General features: G+C 33.6%; 3 protein-coding genes across 3 annotated transcripts; all 3 read right to left on the bottom strand.

The window, feature by feature from the left end:
• Positions 1-1,887: 1,887 nt before the first annotated feature.
• Positions 1,888-5,720, bottom strand: LOC115981530 (protein FAM32A-like). The gene is made up of 3 exons (XM_031103735.1): positions 5,510-5,720; positions 3,985-4,137; positions 1,888-2,411 (listed from the first exon to the last, which is right to left on the bottom strand). The coding sequence occupies exons 2-3, from the start codon at positions 4,130-4,132 to the stop codon at positions 2,149-2,151; spliced, it is 411 nt and encodes a 136-aa protein (XP_030959595.1). The 5' UTR covers positions 4,133-4,137; positions 5,510-5,720; the 3' UTR covers positions 1,888-2,148.
• A 2,493-nt stretch (positions 5,721-8,213) lies between these two features.
• LOC115981527 (amidase 1-like) lies at positions 8,214-12,425 on the bottom strand. The gene is made up of 9 exons (XM_031103731.1): positions 12,297-12,425; positions 11,703-11,855; positions 11,255-11,379; positions 11,049-11,174; positions 10,566-10,748; positions 10,047-10,194; positions 9,743-9,911; positions 8,734-8,868; positions 8,214-8,575 (listed from the first exon to the last, which is right to left on the bottom strand). Exons 1-9 carry the CDS (start codon positions 12,404-12,406, stop codon positions 8,423-8,425), a joined length of 1,302 nt encoding a protein of 433 aa, XP_030959591.1. The 5' UTR covers positions 12,407-12,425; the 3' UTR covers positions 8,214-8,422.
• Positions 12,426-18,417: 5,992 nt separating this feature from the next.
• Positions 18,418-22,561, bottom strand: LOC115981528 (amidase 1-like). Its single transcript, XM_031103732.1, has 9 exons — positions 22,423-22,561; positions 21,828-21,980; positions 21,410-21,534; positions 21,204-21,329; positions 20,725-20,907; positions 20,207-20,354; positions 19,903-20,071; positions 18,860-18,994; positions 18,418-18,734 (listed from the first exon to the last, which is right to left on the bottom strand). The coding sequence occupies exons 1-9, from the start codon at positions 22,530-22,532 to the stop codon at positions 18,582-18,584; spliced, it is 1,302 nt and encodes a 433-aa protein (XP_030959592.1). The 5' UTR covers positions 22,533-22,561; the 3' UTR covers positions 18,418-18,581.
• Between the last annotated feature and the right edge of the window lie 133 nt (positions 22,562-22,694).

The raw sequence follows: 22,694 nt of genomic DNA, 5'->3' as shown, positions 1-22,694 counted from the left end.
CTGAAATATGCGTATGCCCACTCATTTTCTGGGTAGTGGAACTTCATTTTTAAGGGCCCAAAACATCATTTTTTGATATGGGCTGGCCCCTAGACCCTTGGGAACATCTAAAAAGCCTTAAAACCCCTAATTTTAACTTACAAATACTCACCTTATGTCTCCATTCAAAACCCTAGCTAGAGAGAGTTTATATCTTGCCTCCATTTTCTCTAAAACCATAGCTCTCTTTTCTAAAACTCATACACAGCACCTTAGCACATTTTTTTTTACAAATTCAAAACCCCTCTTTAGTTAGTTTTAAGACAAACTTGTTCTTAATTGAATTTTTTTAAACCTTTTTTAATTAAACTTTGTTCTTGAGTTGTGATTACTAAGTTCTATTGTGTTCTTTGATTATCATTATTCTCTCAATCTAATCTTAGTATTGTAGGCATTGAGGGGTTGGCTAAACAATCTCAATTCTGTGATTCAAAAGCAAGGTGAGTCTTTTTCCCATGATTTCTCACTTTGTTACATAGGATTCACATGGTTCTTTGTTTGATGTTATCTTAAATGTTCTTATCATATTTGATTGATGTTATGATCTTTTTATCCATATTTTAATCTGATTTTAGGTTGTTTATAATTTGTTTTGTTTTTTCTTGTTTTATTATTTTAGTTTCACGTAAAGTTTAACATGTTTATTTATTTGATGTAGTTTACTATACTTATTGATTTGTTTCTTGATTATTTTTTTATGTTGATGCTTTGTGCTATTTATTTTATGTTAGTTTAGTTTTTAGAGTTTCTAACATGCTTGTTTGATTTCTATGTTTATATCTTTGTTTGATTAAATCAATAAAGATGTGATTTTTCAGATCTATGTTAAAGGATGTGTATGCATCATTGAGTATGCGTGCACATAGTTTCAACCATGCGTACAATAGTTGAGTATACGTATGTACCCCAAACCTAAATTAGAGAAAAATCTTGTTTATATTATTTTAATCATTTTTCACATGTTCTTTGATTTTGTTTGACTCTGTTTAGGTTAATATATTGTGTTTAATTATTTTTCCATTTTTATTTTGGTATTTTTGCCATGTATGGTTTATTTGTGATATTAAGGTGAAATGAACATTTAGTTATTCTCATTATAGGGTTCTTATGACCACCGTCCTAATCATCATCAACCATTTTATCATCTATGTTAACATTGTATATTTGTATACTAGAGCTGCAAAAAAGATCAAGATACAACTTTACAATCAACTATTCAAGTTGTGTCGCTTAGCAACAATTACATAGCGTGTTCAAAAAAATCAATTAATCAATATACAAATACAAGTACACTAATAAAATTATATATAAGAAAAACATTTTAGTAATATTATAACACAAATTAGTATATTGATCAAACAAATTTAACAACATTATAACTTAAAAAGTAGCAAAGCCAATATAATTTCTTCATTTTGAAACGATGAAACATTTCTTCATTTTTATTACAAGTGAACTAAAAACTAGAAAACATTTGCTTAGATTAACATAATTTTATAAAAAATAAAAATAAAAAGCCATACTATCACAACATTAAAAAAAAAAAAACACCCAAATCTGATGTTTTGGTAGGATCGGTAGAATCAGTAAGATCCTAAATGATCCTACCATTTTTACGATCTTAATACAATTGTAAACGTTTTGGTTAAATAGGATTGTAAAATCGTGCGATCCTATGATTTAGATCACGATTTTGACAACCATAGTATCAATATTTAGTATCGGGTTGCTACATCTACAAGGACAGTGAGTTCAATTTTTTCTCTTTTTTTTTATCAGAGAATTCTAAATTCTAATTGTTTAACTGACATGGTTTAGGAATATTTATAACTAGTGGAAAACCTGGAGTAGGAACAGATGATAGTCAAGCACTAAATAGCATTAAGATAGTTATAACTTACATGTACGAGTTTTTCTTGCAAATGCAAATTTCAGAGCAACTTTTAATCAAGTTCCAGAACAGAAAGGAGCCACCAAACAAAAAATCATCAGCTATATAGCACAATATGATCAAATAAAACACAAATACTGTTGACAAGAACCACCTTGTATACATATAGCATTGACATAAAAGGTTGATCCTTCTTCATACTCATAAACTTGCCCGAATCATCCTGGACCAACTTTAGGAATGTCATAATGCTCACTCATGTTTGCAAGATACTGGTTGAAATCCTGAATCCTGTCACGGTGAGATTTATTAGCTACCTTAGCCAATCTATGAACATCAATTTGATCCCTCTGTTCAATATATCGCTTTTCTGCAGGAGTGAGATGATCGTCACAATGAACAGTCTTCCCATCGCCACTCATTTTTTTGGCATCATCTACATCTTCCTCGTTAGGATCAGTGGATAGCTCTGCACTTCCACCTGCACCAATTGATAAGAAAAATGAACAACATATATACAGTCATGATGTTCAACAATTAGGATGGAATGTGGAAAAGATCTGGACCAAACAAAATGGTTATAGTGTTCAAACAATCTCTGGATTTTACAGCAGCCTCTGCTCCATTCTTTTCCCTCTTTGTCTTCTTTAGATAACATATATTGTCCAATTCATAGCAAATTTTAGTATTTTCAATCAAATCAAGTTAACAGTGAGAGTTTCCAGATCTCAGAACAAGACAAGAACGACCTTTCTTCGAAATATATAGAAATCAAAATTGCAGCAAATTTCAAGTCTGCCATTTTGAAGACTTCAATGCAGCAATACCAAGTAGTTGACCACTACCATTACCATGTACACAGTACAAAGAAAGCTACTTTCAGCACCAGAACCAGAGGTAGTAACTAAGCACATGGTTACCTATGGTTGTAGAGTTTAAAGCCTTGTAATCAAGGTCGTGACTAAGATTTACTGTAACTGGCTTTTATCCAGCCCATTAAAAATGAACACCACATTTGTCTAATTTTATAGTTCCAATAATCTGGTTCCATGTGCTACTAGATGAATAGAATGGGCCAATGCCACTTAGCAATAGAACTATATGCCCATGCTACAATATGACTGAATTTGTGGAACTATCTTTGCTAAAATGATACATTTAACAGTTCTCCCATTCTATTATTAGCATAATTAGCATCAAATCCAATTACAGGAACTTCAGGCCACCAAACTCATTCTTCTAGTTATGCTAACAAGTAACAAAGTGCGTTTTTATAAACATTGGTCCAACAATAATCTATACTAATAACATGCAGCAAAACCTATATGCACTATTCATATATAGCAAACTAGCAATTACTCATGTAAATCTACCAATCAAAAAATAAATTTACTCATGTAAATCTGTTTGCTTTTAATATTCAAACTATCACATTTACTTATTTTTACGTTTGTAACTATTAATTATTAAATTTGCTTTTAGGTACTTTTTTCCTTCAAATTTTCCGTCTTCATACAGGCATCACCCAGGGTTTCTGAAGTATTAAACAAGAAAGATTAGTGCACCCCCACCACTACAAATAAATGGAATAGAGAGTTAAAATCATAGACTATTCTCATGCAAATGGTAAGTATCAAATATAGAATCATGATCAAGGTCAGCGTATCATTGTTGTTGAACCAGGAGAAGTCTGTTCAATATTACCATAGTGAATCAAAAGCCTGGCACCTACAATTTCCAAAGATTTTTCACACAATCATCAAAGGCAAAATGAATGGAATCCCACTCTCTTGCTACACATGCACCTGATGGGAAGCAAGTGGTAATTGAGCCCTAGCTTATTCTCAAAAGGAATCCCAGTCACAAAATAAAATATTTTCTCAATTTGTCATTTACTTATCTTAAGCACAGAAACACATTTAGAGTGAATTAAAGATAATAATGGAAAGTTATTATCTTAATAACTATGACAATAGGTACATGCAATAAGACTGAAATGAGTTAAAGAGCTTCATTAAACAATTCCATGCCTTAATTGGAGATGAACAACCAACCTGCCGGAAGTTCATTTTCTGTAACCTCTGAAATTTGATCCTGACGTTTCTTATTTTTCTTTTTCTTCTTCACCCCACCAGCCTTGACATCCAGGGCTTTTCCCTTAAGCTTCAGCTTACCCCCAACGACATTCTCATAACCTGACATCTTCCCTGTCAAGAAATTTAAGAGCATAAAAAGTCATATCATGGATTTAAAACTTGAAAATGTAATAAATGTGTACATATTTGAAAAAGATGAGGGTAAAAAATGGAAGTTCAGTGCAGAAAGTTAGAAACAACCAGATCAATGGCCATAAACAGTCCCAACTACTTAAGAATCAACCAAGACTATTTGTATTGTGTCAAATTTTGGAAACACAATCCTCAATTTCACAATATAACCTATTATAATGCTGCTTACTACAGAACATAAAATAATTACAGTAGGCTTATACATACACACACACACACACACACACACACACGAATATTGCTTTTCTTATACTCTGCTTGAATATCGGTAAAAGATCCATTTACATGCATCATCTGAGGAAAAGCAAATTCTTTTCATTCAAATTTTTTTTTCCTCATAAAGAAATATTACAAATTTCACCAGATCACATTCAAATAAATTGATCATTTTAAAAGCACAAAACCAGTTATCTCCCAATTGCCTTCCCTTGAAGAAGACGAACAACTACAACAAAGAGAACAACTCACAGGAGAAAAAAACAAGCTTAAAAAGAAAGCTTTGATTGGGTTTTCACTTAGCATAACTAATTTGTGACTTAAATATTCTACTATACTTGAATAGCAGTGAAATGTAGTATCAAGCATCCTGCTCCTACAATGTTATATCACAACAAAGTTAATAAGTTATTATAAAAAATTACAAGACTCTAACCCTCGCTCTCCCAAGCTCAATTGTAAAGATATGTACTTCATCCCATCTCTCATGAACTTATTGTAAAAACCAAACAACAATAATCTGCTACATACATTTGGTAATTGATAATCCCAAACTCAAACACATATATATTTGATAATTCAATTGTTGCAACAAGTGAAGGGGGGGGGGGATTTGAAGCCCAGTTCTCCTCATAAAGGAGATTAGGCAATGCTATTGAGCTATACACACACGCATATACATAATTTCCATAGAAATATACACACCCAGTTGAATGAAATACTCAAAAAACTACATATAAGTGTTAATTTACATAGATAAACTAAACCCAGATGAAAGAAATACTCAAAAACTGTAATATGTGTTTATTTACATAGATACATAAAAACCCAGATGAAAGAAATACTCAAAAACTCTGTAATATGTGTTAATTTACATAGATACATTAAAACCCAGATGAAAGACACACTCAAAAACTGTAATATTGAGCTTCATAATCAGCAACAAACCAAAGTAGCCACAATGTCAAAACCTTTGTTTGAAACAAACACACCCACATAAAAAGATTAACAGTGAACGAGAATAAACATAAATAGAATGAAAAATTAGAACATGAAACTCCTAAAATCTTTGTACCTTTAAAACACACAGCCTGCCACTAACTAGTCTTGCTTGCCTCGCTCGCTTGCGAATCCAAGATTCGGTCTTTGGGTTTGGTTGGATTCGTTTTCTAAATAGGAAGGGAAACTTGTAGATCGGGTCAAGTTTATCCGACCGGGACTTAGAGCTTGTTTATTTTGAGTCCGACTGAGTAACTAAGTTGTGTTATTTATTTATTTAATTATTATTATTATTATTTGATAAATTTTTATTATTTTTATTTGATAAGGACCACAGTGAATTTGGTTTGGAAAACCTCTCATATTATATATATAAATTTAGGGGAAAAATGGAGAATTGATGATAGATTTTAAAAAATTTGTTATCTTCTCAAAAAAAAAAAATTTGTTAATATAAATTACTCCCCTTTATATGAATTTAACAACACACGATAGATTTGAGTTTTGAGGATTTTGCTGTAATAGAAATATTTGTGAAATTATGGATTTTATACATGATCATTTCAACTCAACATATTAATAAAGGATTTTTGTTAGTGAATGTCCTAAAGCAGTGGTTAAGATGCATTTTATATTTTTTAAAATTTTTAAATATTTTTCAAAAATAAATTTAAATTATACATATACATCCAAAAAAAAAAAAAAACACACACACACACAATGACAATGAATTTGTGTGTATAAGCCAATGAATTATTAACAAGTGTATTTTCTTTTTTGAAAAATGTGTATTACTACTTATTATTGATGCAATCACAACTTCTAAGCCTAACTTAATTTGGTGCAACACCGACTTCTAAGTCTAACTTTTATTATATAATATAGTATATGATGTAGTATATATAGATTTTTTTAATTTTTTTTAAATTATATTTTTATTTAATAAAAAAAGGTGTGATACTACAAAATAATAAGAAAAGTAAATAATTTATTAAAAAAAATTGTCTATTAATTCTTCGAAGTCATATATAATAATAAAAATTTTAGGGACTTTCTCATGCACAAATTTTTCAACAATCATGGGACATTATGGAAGTAGATCTAGCTAAATTTATCCAAACCATTTTTATTACTGCTAGAATTAATCTGGTCTTGATTCCAAAAGTTAAGCCAAGAAACTGTGCACCAACTGCGTCCTATTAGCTTGTGCAATCCGCTGTACTAATTGCTCTAAAAAATTCTTGTTTTGTATCTAAGAAAATTTCTTCCAATCATTGTCCAAGAAACGATTCATCTTATTTAGAGGAAACAAGGGCAAAATGTGGCCGAATACTCTTCTCTTAGAATAAGCATAGGCACATCTACAACAAGACAGTTGACCTTGTCCCAAATGGCACCCACCACCCCAAGGATACACTAAGCTCAACGTTGATGCAAACCACAGCTGTGCTCTAGCAGTGATAGCCAGGGATGAACAAGGCCAAATCATTAAGGTATGGACCAGAATTCTTCCTCATTGCTCCCCCATCCGAGCCAAAGCTCACTCCATCCTTTGGGCAGTTCAACTCGCTCAAGCTGAAAAATTGAGTCATGTCATTTTTGAAGGTGACGCAAAAAACTGCTTTGATCCACTCTCCTCCACCCTATACACTCCTGACTGGACCATTAGCAATATCATCAGTAACATCTTAAATTTTAAAGAGTCTTTTGTTAGCTGTAGTTTTTGTTGGGTCAAAAGAGTTTGTAACAACGCTGCTCATACAGCTGCCAAACTCTCCCTTAATTCTCGTGAGTCCTTCTGTTCTTTTGTTTCAATAAACTCAGTCTTCCATTGGTCTTAAGGACCGCCTGTGAGGTTGATTGTAGTGCTATGTAGTTTGCCTCTCTTTGAATAATATTGAAGATTATCAAAAAACAAAAGGACAAAAGGGCCTCATAGCTGCCAAAATTGACTTAGAAATAGCTTACAATGACCTTGAGTGGCCCTTCATAAAATTTACCTTACAATTCTTCCAATTCCCACAACAAACTATTGATCTTATCATGGCTTCTCTAACCTCTTCCTCCATCTCGGTGTTACGGAATGGTAAAGCTACCTCTCCCTTCACAACTTTCAGAGGAGTTTGTTACGGAATGGTAAAGCTAGCTCTATTACATACTATCATGTTACACACAATGTTGTGCAAATAAATTGTGTGTTAGGAAAATATTTAGGTCTACCCCTCATCACCTCCAGGAAACTTGGTACCTCATTCATCCCTTTATTAGACTGAATCACTGCTCGAATTCGGGTATGGCAACACAGACGCTTATCCATGGCTGGTAGACTAACACTCATCAAATCAGTCCTTTTGCCAAAGCTAAACTACCACATGCAAACCACCTTAATTCCTGCCAATGTAGTGGACCGCATTGCAACAAGCCCTTACAAATCATTTTTGGGGAGACACTGAGCTTCAAAAACACATACATCTCATCTCCTGGGAAACTATCACCAGATCAAAGCAACAGGGAGAAATCATTCTGGATGTGACTGCTTTATGTTTACATAAGCATGAGTTTGTTTTTAGATACATCAACAGCATACAAAGTTGTCATTACTGGCCGTCTTATTCAGTGGCTCCAATCTTTGTCCAAGTTATACTATCTAACCTCCAGCATTAAATTATAAACTGGGTTAAGTAATTGTTCCAAACCTAAATCTATTATCAAAAAGTATATCTAGTGCAAAATTCCTTGATTGTCTCAAACTGAAGATAATCTGGAGAAAGTTCTGGTTATGAAGTTTAATCCATTGAGTTGGAAATAGCACAATATATTGATGATGATCAAGTAGTTATTAGTTACATTTCAGAGTTACTTGGAGAATTAAAATGTTTTGGGATTAAATGGCCTGTGTGGCACAAAAGTGCAAGCAGAAAACCCTATCCCAATTTTATATTTTTGAGTAGGATCTAACACTTACAATAAAATATTAGGGAGAGAGAATTCAGTAACCCTTTTTCTCAGCAATGCCAACCTCTTCTTGGATATTTTTGTACAGAGACTCAACAAGATTAAGCAGGAACCCATCTGAACCATGTTTTGCCAACAAGGAAATTGCCACAGGAAGATTATCATAGAGCCCTAGTGGAATACTCACCTGTAGATATGCAGAAACAAACTTATGTGGTTTTTTAAAAGGTTTTAAAACAAACAAGGAAAAAGTAAGAACGTCATGCCTCACAACACACACACACACACACACACACACACACACATATATATATATATAGAGAGAGAGAGAGAGAGAGAGAGAACTTGGCAGAATCCGGATACTCCAGCAATTGATAGCAAGCTAAAAGCCTTGGCACGAAAAGCTTCTAATGGAATTGGATCACATTGTAGTTTTGGTGGAGGCCCTGGAACTGTGGGAATTGCCAGGACACCACAATCCTGAAAAATCATCATCCAGAAGAGTAACTCAAGCTAGTGGAAAGTTGAATTCATTTATCAGAGATGATACCACTTTCTTTTGCTGCTATAGGTTGTTTGTGAGAGAAAAAGAAAAGAGATGCAGATATGGTGCTCTATACTTCCTAAAATTTACTCAATTTTGAAATGCAAACATGTCATAACTTTATGCAACTTTCACCATCCTCACCACTTTTCAAAAATTTTAAACTCCAGTTAGTACTTGTAGAAAGAATATGACTAAAACCGCAATGGAAAACACCATATATATATATATTATTTTTTAATTTTTAAAAAGAAATATATGTAATTTGTTTCAAACAATCTGTAATTCTTGAAGAAAATAATTTCACTTTCACTTTGGGATGCATTTCCAAGAAATAGGCCTGATATACCATCTTGTTTTTGTCAATAGCATGAAAACACTTTCCTTTTTTTCTTTTTCAAATTGTGTTTCACACATAAATAAATTGAAGCTAAATAGACTGAACAACTGCAATCACATCACTCCTAATTCTAAAATTTGAATTAGAAAGAATTTGACTGAGATGTGTTTATAAGATAAAAAGAACAAATGTTTGCGTGTAGAACTTAATTTTTAATGCATACAAATTATCTTTGACTTTTTAGTGCCTCTTTTGCCTTAAGGGTGTTTCTCTTTATGGAAGATGAGGGTGTGTCCTATAGAGGCATACCTGCATGCATACAAGCACATATTGTCATCTCATAGACACATCCACGATCACATATTAAGCTCCAAACTTATTTTAAAAAAAATAATTCTGGGATTATGGGATTTCCATGTAGACGATCCTAGTTTTGTTGAAGCATTCAACAGCATAGAAAGAGAGAGTACCCCAAGAAGAGCATTAAGAGCAGCACGTAGTTCAGTCTTTACAGAGTGACAGACATCCACATTTTCATCTGTTGTCCTAATGGCTTCCCATACCCTTTCTGATATTCCAGGACCCAAATCAGGTTTGACAGTACTGACCCATTCACCATGGTTTTTCTTGAATTCATACCTATGCTTTGCAAAATTAGCAAGTTCAGGAGCCAATGTTTATATAAGAACAGTATTTTCATCTAGAAAGATCCACACCAATATCACAGTTATCATTCAAGTCGTTTGAATCAATTGAGATAGTGAAAATCAGCACCTTTGAAGCAGCCGCATGGCACTTGAAAGGGCTGCCAAAGATGGTATATTGTACTCTTGATCTGCATTTTCCTTAGTCATAAATTGTTTTAAACTCGGAACTTTTTCCTTGACATAGTCCCCAAGGATTGCATGCTTTACAAGATCACCTGCATTATTTGTGAAAAGCATGATGCGATATCTCATTCAGTGAAAAAAAAAATACTTGTGCAACCATGGATGTGTTTGGAAACAGAAAAACAATGAAATATTATTCTATGACATAAAATTTATAAAGATCTAAGCTTTCTCTCTCTCTTTGTAGCATTTGAGAGGTCTCATTCACCACATGACTAAGGAGACACTCTAGTTAATTGCCATCTTTTTCAGGGTGATACTGCATAAATCCACTATAGACAGTGCTTTTGTAATTAAAATTCTAAGGAAACTAGATTGAATTATTTCAAATCTATATGATGTATGAACTCATCCCACATATAGAACTATACAAACAACAAATTTATATGGTCTATGCACTAACCTCCAAAGAGCTTGCTCACTGATTTAAAAAGTGGTTCAGTAACACGATCACTTGGAATGGCTGAAAGCTGGAAACAATCCTCAGCAATAATTATCTGAGAGGGGTTGACAGCATCCACATTAGGTAATTGCAGTAGTACTCGTCCAACTCTGTTCAAAATCACAGGATCCCTAGCAAACCATCCTGGATGAGAAATTGGTGTTAAAAAAAAAAGTGTATGCCATTAAAAGGACCAAATAGATAAGGAATCACTAATCACACTATTATACAAAATAGCAGCAATTTTGGTCTTGAGACATTAAGGAAAAACTCAAAAAACAGAAGTTTCTTGTTGCATCATTGTCTAAACCAATGTACCAATGTCAACAATATCATCACCATATGGCCATACCTTTCAGGTGCAGAGTTGAATTTGTTTCAGATATACACAATTTTAAGTTTAGACATTTCAAATCAAGCCATCGATTAGCTTCAGCTCCTTACCCATGCTATCAAAACTCTGTGCCATAGGAATAACTCCAGTTGTAGAAATGACATCATGTGAAGGCCGAAAGCCAAGAATTCCACAGTATGATGCAGGTACTCTTATACTTCCTCCAGTGTCAGTTCCTACGAAAGAAAGTACTTTTTGTTTAAATTTATTGAGGAAAATCCAAGAAACATAAAAATTATCCATGAAAGAAACTCGCCTAAGGCAAAATCAACAAGCTTTGCTCCTACAGCAACAGCAGATCCACTGGAAGATCCTCCGGGTACCCGATCAGGAGCACATGGATTTCTAGGTGTGCCATAATGTATATTTTCTCCATTTATACTGTGAAAAATATGCTGTCCTTCATTGATATGCCCAACAACTATGATGTGAATATTAAAGGGCCCTTTTTTTTTTTTTTTTTTTTTTTCAAGATGAATAACTAAGTGAGGCCTCAACTATTTAGTAAGCTATTAGAAACTAGGCAGACATGTATTTTTTCAGTATCATATTTCATGTCATCTTCCATGTGAAAAAATTTGTTTAGACTATATGTTATACATAGAGACACGTTGATAATCTTGAATTGAATTGTTATCAATTCCAAAAAAAAAAAAAAAAAGTTAATAGATAGTAATCAAGTTATTGATATTTTCAATACTAACCTATATGCCATTTCATCCATGACAGTTTTACCAATACATGTAGCACCTGCCCTTAAGACTGCCAAAACGGCTGGGGCTGTCGACGTGGCAGCCGGATGAGTCCTTGCCCAGTCAGGATTTCCAAAGCCAGTCACATATCCATCAACATCATATCTGTTTCCAAATAAAAAACTTAAAAGACAAATCTAATACACACACAATCTGCAGACCAACACATTAAAAAAAAATACCCAATTGCTGATATTGTTATCCTCCCCACACACACATACACACACACAAAATCACAAACAATAGATGACATTGATGCAGAAGCTTGCACACAATTGAAGAATATAGATACACAAACTTCAAACTTCAAAAGAGCATGGCTTAAACCCAATAGTTGAAATTCATAAAAGACTATCTCACTCTGAATTTTACAGCACATGATTTTCACGCACCAATACACTTCAAAATAAAAAATTGGAGAAAGCCCAGTAGTTAAAAGCAAAAGAAAACAAGTGCGAAAGCTTTGAATTTTCGGAGGACAAAGATGATTGATAAAAAATATAACTGAAAACTAATAAAAGTGAAAGAGTGTATATTAGGACTGACATGTCTTTAACAGCAAAGGTGAGTGAATTCAAAGGAAGCTCATGGGATGATGGGCTTGATTGTAGAACGAACTTCTCCATGAATGCACCATAGTCTGAATCTATTGCCATGTCTGAGCTCTCTCTCTCTCTCTCATCTTTTTAAAGTGGAAAATGTTGCCACGTAATTATAATAGAATAGAATTTTTTATTTTAACTTAAAATATAAAATTAAAAGGGTAAAATATGGTAAACATTGTGAGGTTTGGACTAATGTAGTCCAAAATTGATTGATTTAGTTCTTAAACTTTGTTTGAATACCACTTATTTGTCTGAAAACTGAAAATTTATTACTGAAAATACTATAACAAAATAATTTTTAAAATAAAAAAACCGTAACAAACTTTTTTTTTGGGACCGGAAAAAAAGTAGAATAGGTATATTTAAATGAACAAAAGTATAAAAGGTGTAGGCTATTTGTATGGCTCTGGACACTGTAGCAAATTTTAATAGTGCGTTTTTCACAAGTTGTGGCTACGTGAACATTACCATGGGGGCCACTAAAAAACACAAACGCAGACTTGAGGGTGAGTTTGGTTCAGCTTTTTGTAAAAGTGCATAATGAAAAAGTAGAGTTTTATTAAAAGTGCATAATGAAAAAGTGGAGTTTCAAAAAGTTGAGTGTTTGGTAAAAGCTGTTAAAAAGTGCATAATGAAAAAGCTGAGTGTTTGGTCAGCACTTATAAAAGTGGCAGTTTGAGGGGTAAATTACCAAAAAGGACAATGTGTATATAAGAGAATTTATTTCATACTTTTTTTTTTAATTATGTGAGTTTATTTCATACTTAAATCAACTACTTCATTATACTTAAATCAATTTTTCTCTTTCTAAAAAAATTATATTTTTCTCACCAATATTATCTAATAATAACCTACCACTTAAGATTTATTATGAAAGTATTGTGAAAATATTGTGATAAAAATTGATACTGATTTTTATTTTAACATACCATTAAAATTTTTTTTTCTCTTTCTAAAAAAATTATTTTTTTCTCACTAATAGTAGCTAATAATATCCTACCTTAAAATTTATTGTGAAAATATTGTGATAACGTTTCTTTTTTATCTCTTTTTTTCTCTCCACCCACGTGGCTCTCCTTACTTTTTCTTTTTTTCCTCTCTTTTTTTCTCCTCCACACACGTACCCACACTCTTTTCTTTTTTTTTTTTTTTTTTTTTTTCCTCCTTTCCTCTTTAATTCATTTCTTCATACCACTTACAGAACGTTCCACCTCTTCAGTCCAGAACGTTCCACTTCCACCACAGCTCTCCTTTTTTTTTCTTTTTTTCTTTTTCCTCCTTTCCTCTTTAGTCCAGAACGTTCCACCTTTTTTTTTTCTTCATTTCTTCATACCACTTCATACCTCTTCAGTCCAGAACGTTCCACCATAGCTCTCCTTCTTTTCTTTCCAGAGTGAGTTGAACCAAACTCACACAACTCATCCAACTCCAGAGTAAATCTGTATCCTTTTCTTTCCAGAATTTTTTTTTTCCGTCCTTTTCGTTCGTTCCTTTTCTTGTCAAATCGGCTTCTATTCCGGAGACGGCGATGGCGGGGACTGTTTCGGTGCCAGTCGCTTTGATGATTGCGTTCCCGGCGTGTTCTAAGAGCCACCGGAACTCATCCACCGCAAGATGGGTAACAAACTCCATTTGAAAGATTTTGCTACATTCTGATTTTTTTTTTTTTTGCATTTTGAGAAATCCTAATTTGCAAAGGATTGATTTTTTTTTTTCCTTTGCTGTTTTGGGAATTTGTTATAGATTTTTTTGTGTTTGGATTTGGAAATTTGTTGGGAGAGCAGAGAGATTATTTGGGAATTTGTTATAGATTTTTTTGTGTTTGGAGTTGAAAATTTGTTGGGAGAGTAGAGAGATGAGATGAGAATGGATGATTTATCAAGGATAATTTCGTAATTTTTGGAAGAGCCCAACGGCTCAAAATCAAAACGCGCATAAGTTTTTGTTTATGGACCTCCAGAGCTCCATAAACTCAAACGCGCGTTTCTTCACAAATATAAAACGCAACTTTTTCCAAAAAGTTGCGTTTTATACTTACCAAACACTATTTTCGGTCTGGCGTTTTTGAAAACGCGCGTTTTGAGCTGAAAACGCTGAAACAAACGGGCACTTGGGGGAGAAATGTTGTATCATACTTAAAGCATTCACAGTAGATGTTGCAAAAAAAAATACAATTTTACTACACTAAAGACCTACTTTATTATTTTATCACATCATTTTACATCGTATTTATCAGATGTTTTATCATTCAATTCTATACATTAAAATAATATTTTCTATACATTAAAATAATATATCTAACACAATAAATAACAACCACAACACTGCTATCGCCGCTGCCGCCACCACCGTGGCAGCCACAATCCATTGCAAAACTAAAAACTAAAAACAAAACCACCACAACCACCATCATCAACAACCCACCACAAAACCCATTAAAAACAAAGCAACACCCAGCACAGCAACTCAAACCCAGAAAACACTCTGATCAAGATCTCACCTCACCTCAACTCACAATCAAGATCTTGATCAACTCAACGTCGATGCCCACTAGCACTCCGATCAACTCAAACCCAGAAAACACTTCGATCAACTCAAACCCAGAAAACACTCCGATTAACTCAAACCCACTAGCACTAGCAACCCACGATCAAGATCTCACCTCACCTCAACGTTGATGCCCACGATCAAGATCTCAACGTCGATGCCCACGATCGTGACGAACACTCCGATCTCACCTCAACGTCGATGCCCACGTCGATTCCAATCGGCGACGACGATGCAAAATGCAATCGGTGAGAGATCGGCGATGATGGATCGGCGATGACAAAGGTGAGAGAGAAGAGAATCGGTGAGAGAGAACAGAGGTGAGAGAGAAGAGAAAAGAATAAACTGAAGAGAGAGGAGAGAGAAAAGAGAATAAAAAATATTAATCAGTATACCATTTCCGTCCGTACAGTGGCAAATATGCAACGGCACTGTTCATATGTTGCAAAAATTATGGCATTTGAAACATTTGATAAAGATGGTTTTCGGTGTTTGGTGTGGTAAATGTGCCAAATATTTGGCATTTGGCACATTTACCACATCTAGTGTGGATGCTCTTGGAGCATTAGTATTGGGTCTCTCGTATGTCATATGTAGGTGAAATTTAGCAACAAATCCCCCAAAACCCACGTTACCCGGTCTTGTAATTGAAAAAAAAAATTGCAGTTGTGCTAAAGCGCCATCCTAAATATAGGATGGCACTGTAGCAAAAATTTTATAATGTTTATTATATTTTATTGGGTAGGATGACACTATAGCATTGTAGCAAGCTTGGATTATATTATTTTAATGAGTTGAATAGGAAAATAAAAGTTAGGATGTTGGGTGTGTTGTAAAATAGTATGGTATAAATGATAAATTAGCTTTTAAGATAGTAAAATTGAATTTTTTGTAGAAATCGAATGTGAATGCTCTTAGTCACTCAAACGTTACTCATTTTCTCTTCTTTCTCACAGTGATTAGAGATCAAATTGGTCAATTTTAAAAAGTCTTAAACTTGATTGGTATTAACTAAAATACCAAAGATGTTAACTGTATTTTACTATAATTAAATAGTTTGTTAAACTAAAATCTACCCCATTTCAAATCTTCTTCATTTAGTTATTTCCTTGTCAGATTGGATTTTACAAATATAATAGTGTACAGTCTCCAATATATACATGATACAACAGTTACACTTAAAAACATTGGTAAGGGTCATTTTAATACGTTAATAATTAGGGTTGGGGTGAATTGAAATCTAAATATTTTAATTGAAAATACAAAAAAGTATAAGCATGCCTCCATAATTCATAATTTGATTGGTGACTATTTCGAAAAATGTGTGGTAAGAAAAAGTAGAAAGATCTTACCCTTCGGAAAAACACACGATTTAAATTGTATTTGGACATTGTTTATTTACACACAGTATGAGTAATAGAGACTGTCCTTACTACCCTTTCGCTATTTCGGACTGTAAACAATACCTTGATATTTCAAAATGAAAAGAATGAGAGGGCAAAGACTGAGATGTGAACAAGGATTTTTTAGAGCAACCACATCCACAGTTTCAGATGTTTCAATCATGCAGGGATATCCTCCATCTATGATAAGGTGGCCACATAAAAATAAATATATAAATAAAACAAGGAGAAAACACTCATCGAATTCGGGTATGACAACACAGACTCTTATCCCTGGATGGTAAGACAAAACGCTCATCAAATCAGTTCTTTTGCCAATGCAAAACTACCACATGGAAACCACTTAATTCCTACCAATGTAATGGACCGCATTGCAACAAGCCCTTAGAAATTATTTTTGGGGAGACACTGAGCATCAAAAACACATACATCTCATCTCCTGGGAAACTATCACCAGATCAAAGCAAAAGGGAGGAATCATCCTGGATGTGACTGCTTTATGTTTACATAAACATGAGTTCGTTTTTAGATACATCAACAGCATACAAAGTTGTCAATACTAGCCATCTTATTCAATGCCTCCAATCTTTGTCCAAGTTATACCATCTAATCTCCAGTATTAAATTATAAACTGGGATAAGTAATTGTTTTAAACCTAAATCTATTATAGAACGGTATATCTAGCGCAAAATTCCTTGATTGTCTCAAACTGAAGATAAAACTGGAGAGAGGTTTGGCTATGAAGTATAATCCATTGAGTTGGAAATAGCACAATATATTGACGACGATGATCAAGTAGTAATTAGTTACAATTCAGAGTCACTTGGAGAATTAAGTGTTTTGGGATTAAATGGCCTCTGTGGCACCAAAGTGATGGAAAACACATGTTTGTATCGCATACAAAACATACGTAGTGGAAAATTAACGGATTTACTTCATTCGCAATTAATAACATGTACTATGTAAATTTCAGAATATAAGAATAAGAGAGTATACCTTGATGCGGTGAAATTCAAAACCAAAGATCAGAAATTCTTGAGAACACTTTTAATCTTCACTTCAATTCCACTTGTACACAAGAAGTGTGGTCTCTCAATTAGTTTCTATGAATGTGTTCAAGGGAGAATTAGAGAGTGTCCAACACTCACATACAAACCATTTCATTCTCTTACAAGATTCTATATGTTTCTCTTTCTATAACTGATTATCTAATTGAGCTAGCCTTTTGGGCATTTCCAATTGGGCTTTAGTATGTAGCTTGAAGTGGGAGCAAAAGAGAACAAATAAGACTCTAGCTCTAATGGGCCTTGGGCTTTTCTGTCAACTTTTGAAAAGTCTAAAGTTACTATTAATTATATTTAATACTACTATATAAATATAATTGCACTCTAAACCTTATTAATAAATTATATCCCAAGACTTTATTGTACATACAACATCTTCATTAAATATTCGTAGTAATACAAAGTCATTAATGTAGACTGCCACTTTGTAGATTACTACATTTTAATCTTTGAGTACTCGGTTTAATAAATATATACTTTAGTAGTTAGGCCTAACATTCTGAATAACCAAACTCATTAAACTTATTTTAAGGGAATATTTTATATTTCCGTTAAGAGACTATGAATTCTATCTTGAGAATATATGTTCCATCAACACTAAATGTGGCTGTCCAACATACTGAGGTTTTGATCGTGACTTTAGATCTCACTCCTGATATATCAAAGCAACCTACACTTCATGATCAGGTCCATTATTCTTTCAGGATTAAGAGTTCATGTAAATAGAAGTCATGAGATTTATTATTCATTTGACAGTCGTTAGGAGAATCATAGCGGTCCAGTTCAGTATGTCTTAACTTTTAAAACATATCAACTAGAAGTCTCCACTTCCATGCTCAAGACAAATCATCTTAGTCGATATGTTATAGTCTTCGTAGATGAAATGCCCAATTTCATCACCGACTAAAACTAAAATTCTGAGTTTACAAAGAACTTGTGACTAAATCATATAAATCACATACTATGCATCTCATGGACTATATGATAATATCTAAATATTCAAGTTACCATTATTTTAGATAATAATAAAACAACTTTATTAATCACAACATTAAGTCATACATAATGTCATACATAATATCATATATAGAATCATACAATAGGATTTAAGGGCATTAATCCTAACACAAAGTGCAAGCAGAAAGCCCTATCCCAATTTATTATCTTTGAGTAGGATCTAACACTTACATTAAAACATTAGGGAGAGAGAATTCAGTAACCCTTTTTCTCAGCAATGCCAACCTCTTCTTGGATATTTTTGTATAGAGACTCAACAAGATTAAGCAGGAACCCATCTGAGCCATGTTTCGCCAACAAGGAAATTGCCACAGGAAGATTATCATACAGCCCTAGTGGTACGCTCACCTGTAGATATGCAAAAAAAAATTTATGTGGTTTTTCAAAGGTCTTAAAACAAACAAGGAAAAAGTAGGAATGTCATGCCTCACAACACACACACACACACATATATAGAGAGAGAGAGAGAGAACTTGGCAGAATCCGGATAATCCAGCAATTGACAGCAAGCTAAAAGTCTTGACAAAAAGAGCATCTAATGAAATTGGATCACATTGTAGTTTTGGTGGAGCCTCTAAAACCGTGGGAATTGCCAGGACACCACAATCCTGAAAAATCGTCATCCAGAAGAGTAACTCAAGATGGTGGAAAGTTGAATTCATTTATCAAAGATGATACCACTTTCTTTAGCTGCTACAAGTTGTTTGTGAGAGAAAAAGAAAAGAGATGCAGATATGGTGTTCTATACTTCCTAAAATTTACTCAATTTTGAAATACAAACATGTCATAACTAAATGCAACTTTCACTACCCTCACCACTTTTCAAAAATTTTAAACTCCAGTTAGTACTTGTAGAAAGAATATGACTACAACTGTAATGGAAAACACCAGTCATTATATATATATATATATATATATATATATTTATATTTCTAACAAAGAAAAAAGAAAAAAAAAAAAGCAACATATGTAATTTGTTTAAAACAATCTGTAATTCTTGAAGAAAATAATTTCACTTTCACTTTGGGATGCATTTCCAAGAAATAGGCCTGATATTCCATCTTGTTTGTGTAAATAGCATGAAAAAACTATCCTTTTTTCCTTTTCAAATTGTGTTTCACACATAAATAAATTCAAGCTAAATGGACTGAACAACTGCAATCACATCACTCCTAGATCTAAAATTTGAATTAGAGAGAATTTGATTGAGATGTGTTTATAAGATAAAAAGATTAAAAGAACAAATGTCTAAGTGTAGAAATTAATTTTTAATGCATACAAATTATCTTTTACTTTTTAGTGCCTCTTTTGCCTCAAGGGTGTTTCTCTTTATGGAAGATGAGGGTGTGTCCTATAGAGGCATACAAGCACATATTGTCATCTCATAGACACATCCACGATCACATATTAAGCACCAAACTTATTTATAAAAAAAAAATTGTGGGATTATGGGATTTCCACATAGACGATCCTAGTTTTGTTAAAACATTCAGCAGCATAGGAAAAGAGAGATTACCCCAAGAAGAGCATTAAGAGCAGCACGAAGTTCAGTCCTTACAGAGTGACAGACATCCACATTTTCATCTGTTGTCCTAACGGCTGCCCATATCCTTTCTGATATTCCAGGACCCAAATCAGGTTTGACAGTACTGACCCATTCACCATGGTGTTTCTTGAATTCATACCTAAGCTTTGCAAAATTAGTAAGTTCAGGAGCCAATGTTTATATAAGAACAGTATTTTCATCTAGAAAGATAAACACCAATATCACAGTTATCATTCAAGTCGTTTGAATCAATTAAGATAGTGAAAATCAGCACCTTTGAAGCAGCTGCCTGGCACTTGAAAGGGCTGCCAAAGATGGTATATTGTTCTCTTGATCTGCAGTTTCCTCAGTCATAAGTTGTTTTAAACTTGGAACTTTTTCCTTGACATAGTCCCCAAGGATTGCATGCTTTACAAGATCACCTGCATTATTTGTGAAAAGCATGATGCAACATCTCATTCAGTGAAAAAAATACTTGTGCAAACATTGATGTGTTTGGAAACAGAAAAACAATGAAATAATACTATGTGGCATAAAATTGATAAAGATCTAAGCTTTCTCTCTTTCTCTTTGTAGCATTTGAGAGGTCTCATTCGCCACATGATTAAGGAGACACTCTAGTAAATTACCATCTTTTTTATGGTGATACTGCATAAATCCACTCTAGACGGGGCTTTTGTAATTAAAATTCTAACGAAACAAGATTGAATTAAGTCAAATCTATATGATGTACGAACTCGTCCCACATATAGAACTATACAACCAACAAATTTATACGGTCAAGACACTAACCTCCAAAGAGCTTGTTCACTGATTTCAAAAGCGGTTCAGTAAGACGATCACTTGGAATGGCTGAAAGCTGGAAACAATCTTCAGCAATAATTATCTGGGAGGGGTTGACAGGATCCACATCAGGTAATTGCATTAGTACTTGTCCAACTCTGTTCAAAATCACAGGATCCCTAGCAAACCATCCTATATGAGAAATTGGTGTTAGAAAAAAGTGTATGCGATTAAAAGGACCAAATAGATGAGGAATCACTAATCACACTATTAAACAAAATAGCAGTAATTTTGGTCATTAGACATTGAGGAAAAACTCAAAAAACAGAAGTTTCTTGTTGCATCATTGTCTAAACCAATGTACCAATGTCAACAATATCATCACCATATGGCCATACCTTTCAGGTGCAGAGTTGAATTTGTTTTAGATATACACAATATTAAGTTTATAAATTTCAATTTAAGCCATCAAATGGTCAGTTCCTTACCCATGCTATCAAAACTCTGTGCCATAGGAATAACTCCAGTTGTAGAAACGACATCATGTGAAGGCCGAAAGCCAAGAATTCCACAGTATGATGCAGGTACTCTTACACTTCCTCCAGTGTCACTTCCTATGATAGGAAGAACTTTTTGTTTAAATTTGTTGAGGAAAATCCAGGAAATGTAAAAATTGTCCACAAAAGAAACTTGCCTAAGGCAAAATCAACAAGCTTTGCGGCTACAGCAACAGCTGATCCACTGGAAGATCCTCCAGGTATCCGATCAGGCGCACATGGATTTCTAGGTGTGCCATAATGTATATTTTCTCCTTCTATACTGTGAAAAATATGCGTTCCCTTCATTGATATGCCCAACAACTATGATATGAATAGTAAAGGGCCCCTTTTTTTTTCAAGATGAATAACTAAGTGAGGCCTCAACTATTTAGTAAGCAATTAGAAACTAGGCAGACGTGTGTTTTTTCAGTATCATATTTCATGTCATTTTCATGTGAAAAAATTTGTTATACATAGAGACATGTTGATAATCTTGAATTGAATTGTTATCAATTCCAAAAAAATAAAAAGTTAATAGATGGTAATCAAGTTATTGATATTTTCAATACTAACCTGTATGCCATTTCATCCATGACAGTTTTACCAATACATGTAGCACCTGCCCTTAAGACTGACAAAACGGCTGGGGCTGTCGACGTGGCAGCCGGATGAGTCCTTGCCCAGTCAGGATTTCCAAACCCAGTCACATATCCATCAACATCATATCTGTTTCCAAATAAAAAACTTAAAAAGACAAATCTAATACACACACAATCTGCAGACCAACACATTAAAAAAATACCCAATTGCTGATATTGTTATCCCCCCACACACACACACACAAAATCACAAACAATAGATGACATTGATGCAGAATCTTGCACACACAATTGAAGAATATAGATACACAAACTTCAAACTTCAAACTTCAAAAGAGCATGGCTTAAACCCAATAGTTGAAATTCATAAAAGACTATCTCACTCTGAATTTTACAGCACATGATTTTCACGCACCAACACACTTCAAAATAAAAAATTGGAGAAAACCCAGTAGTTAAAAGCAAAAGAAAACAAGTAAGAAAGCTTTGAATTTTTGGAGGACAAAGATGATTGATAAATAGTATAACTGAAAACTAATAAAAGTGAAAGAGTGTATATTAGGACTGACATGTCTTTAACAGCAAAGGTGAGTGAATTCAAAGGAAGCTCATGGGCTGATGGGCTTGGTTGTAGAAAGAACTTCTCCATGAATGCACCATAGTCTGAAACTTTTGCCATGTCTGAGCTCTGTCTCTCTCTGTCTCTCTCTCACATCTTTTTAAAGTGGAAAATGTTGCTAAGTAATTATAATAGAATAGAATTTTTTATTTTAACTTAAAATATAAAATTAAAAGGGTAAAATATTGTAAACATTGTGATGTTTGGACTAATGCATTCCAA

The sequence above is a fragment of the Quercus lobata genome, chromosome 3 (assembly GCF_001633185.2).
Source record: "Quercus lobata isolate SW786 chromosome 3, ValleyOak3.0 Primary Assembly, whole genome shotgun sequence".
Lineage (NCBI taxonomy): Eukaryota > Viridiplantae > Streptophyta > Magnoliopsida > Fagales > Fagaceae > Quercus > Quercus lobata.
Note: the sequence above shows the minus strand (reverse complement) of the source record. Positions and strands in the feature narration are given on the sequence as shown.

Excerpts from the sequence above, each read along its gene's own strand:
- LOC115981530 (XM_031103735.1), bottom strand. The coding sequence starts at position 4,132 with ATGTCAGGTTATGAGAATGTCGTTGGGGGTAAGCTGAAGCTTAAGGGA. Across the intron at positions 2,412-3,984 it reads AGAAAATGAACTTCCGGCAG|GTGGAAGTGCAGAGCTATCC; the intron begins GTTGGTTGTTCA and ends CAATTGGTGCAG.
- LOC115981527 (XM_031103731.1), bottom strand. The coding sequence starts at position 12,406 with ATGGCAATAGATTCAGACTATGGTGCATTCATGGAGAAGTTCGTTCTA. Across the intron at positions 11,856-12,296 it reads ACCTTTGCTGTTAAAGACAT|ATATGATGTTGATGGATATG; the intron begins GTCAGTCCTAAT and ends ATTTGGAAACAG. Across the intron at positions 10,749-11,048 it reads ACAGAGTTTTGATAGCATGG|GATGGTTTGCTAGGGATCCT; the intron begins GTAAGGAGCTGA and ends TTTCTCATCCAG.
- LOC115981528 (XM_031103732.1), bottom strand. The coding sequence starts at position 22,532 with ATGGCAAAAGTTTCAGACTATGGTGCATTCATGGAGAAGTTCTTTCTA. Across the intron at positions 21,535-21,827 it reads ATGGATGAAATGGCATACAG|TATAGAAGGAGAAAATATAC; the intron begins GTTAGTATTGAA and ends TATTTTTCACAG. Across the intron at positions 20,908-21,203 it reads ACAGAGTTTTGATAGCATGG|GATGGTTTGCTAGGGATCCT; the intron begins GTAAGGAACTGA and ends TTTCTCATATAG.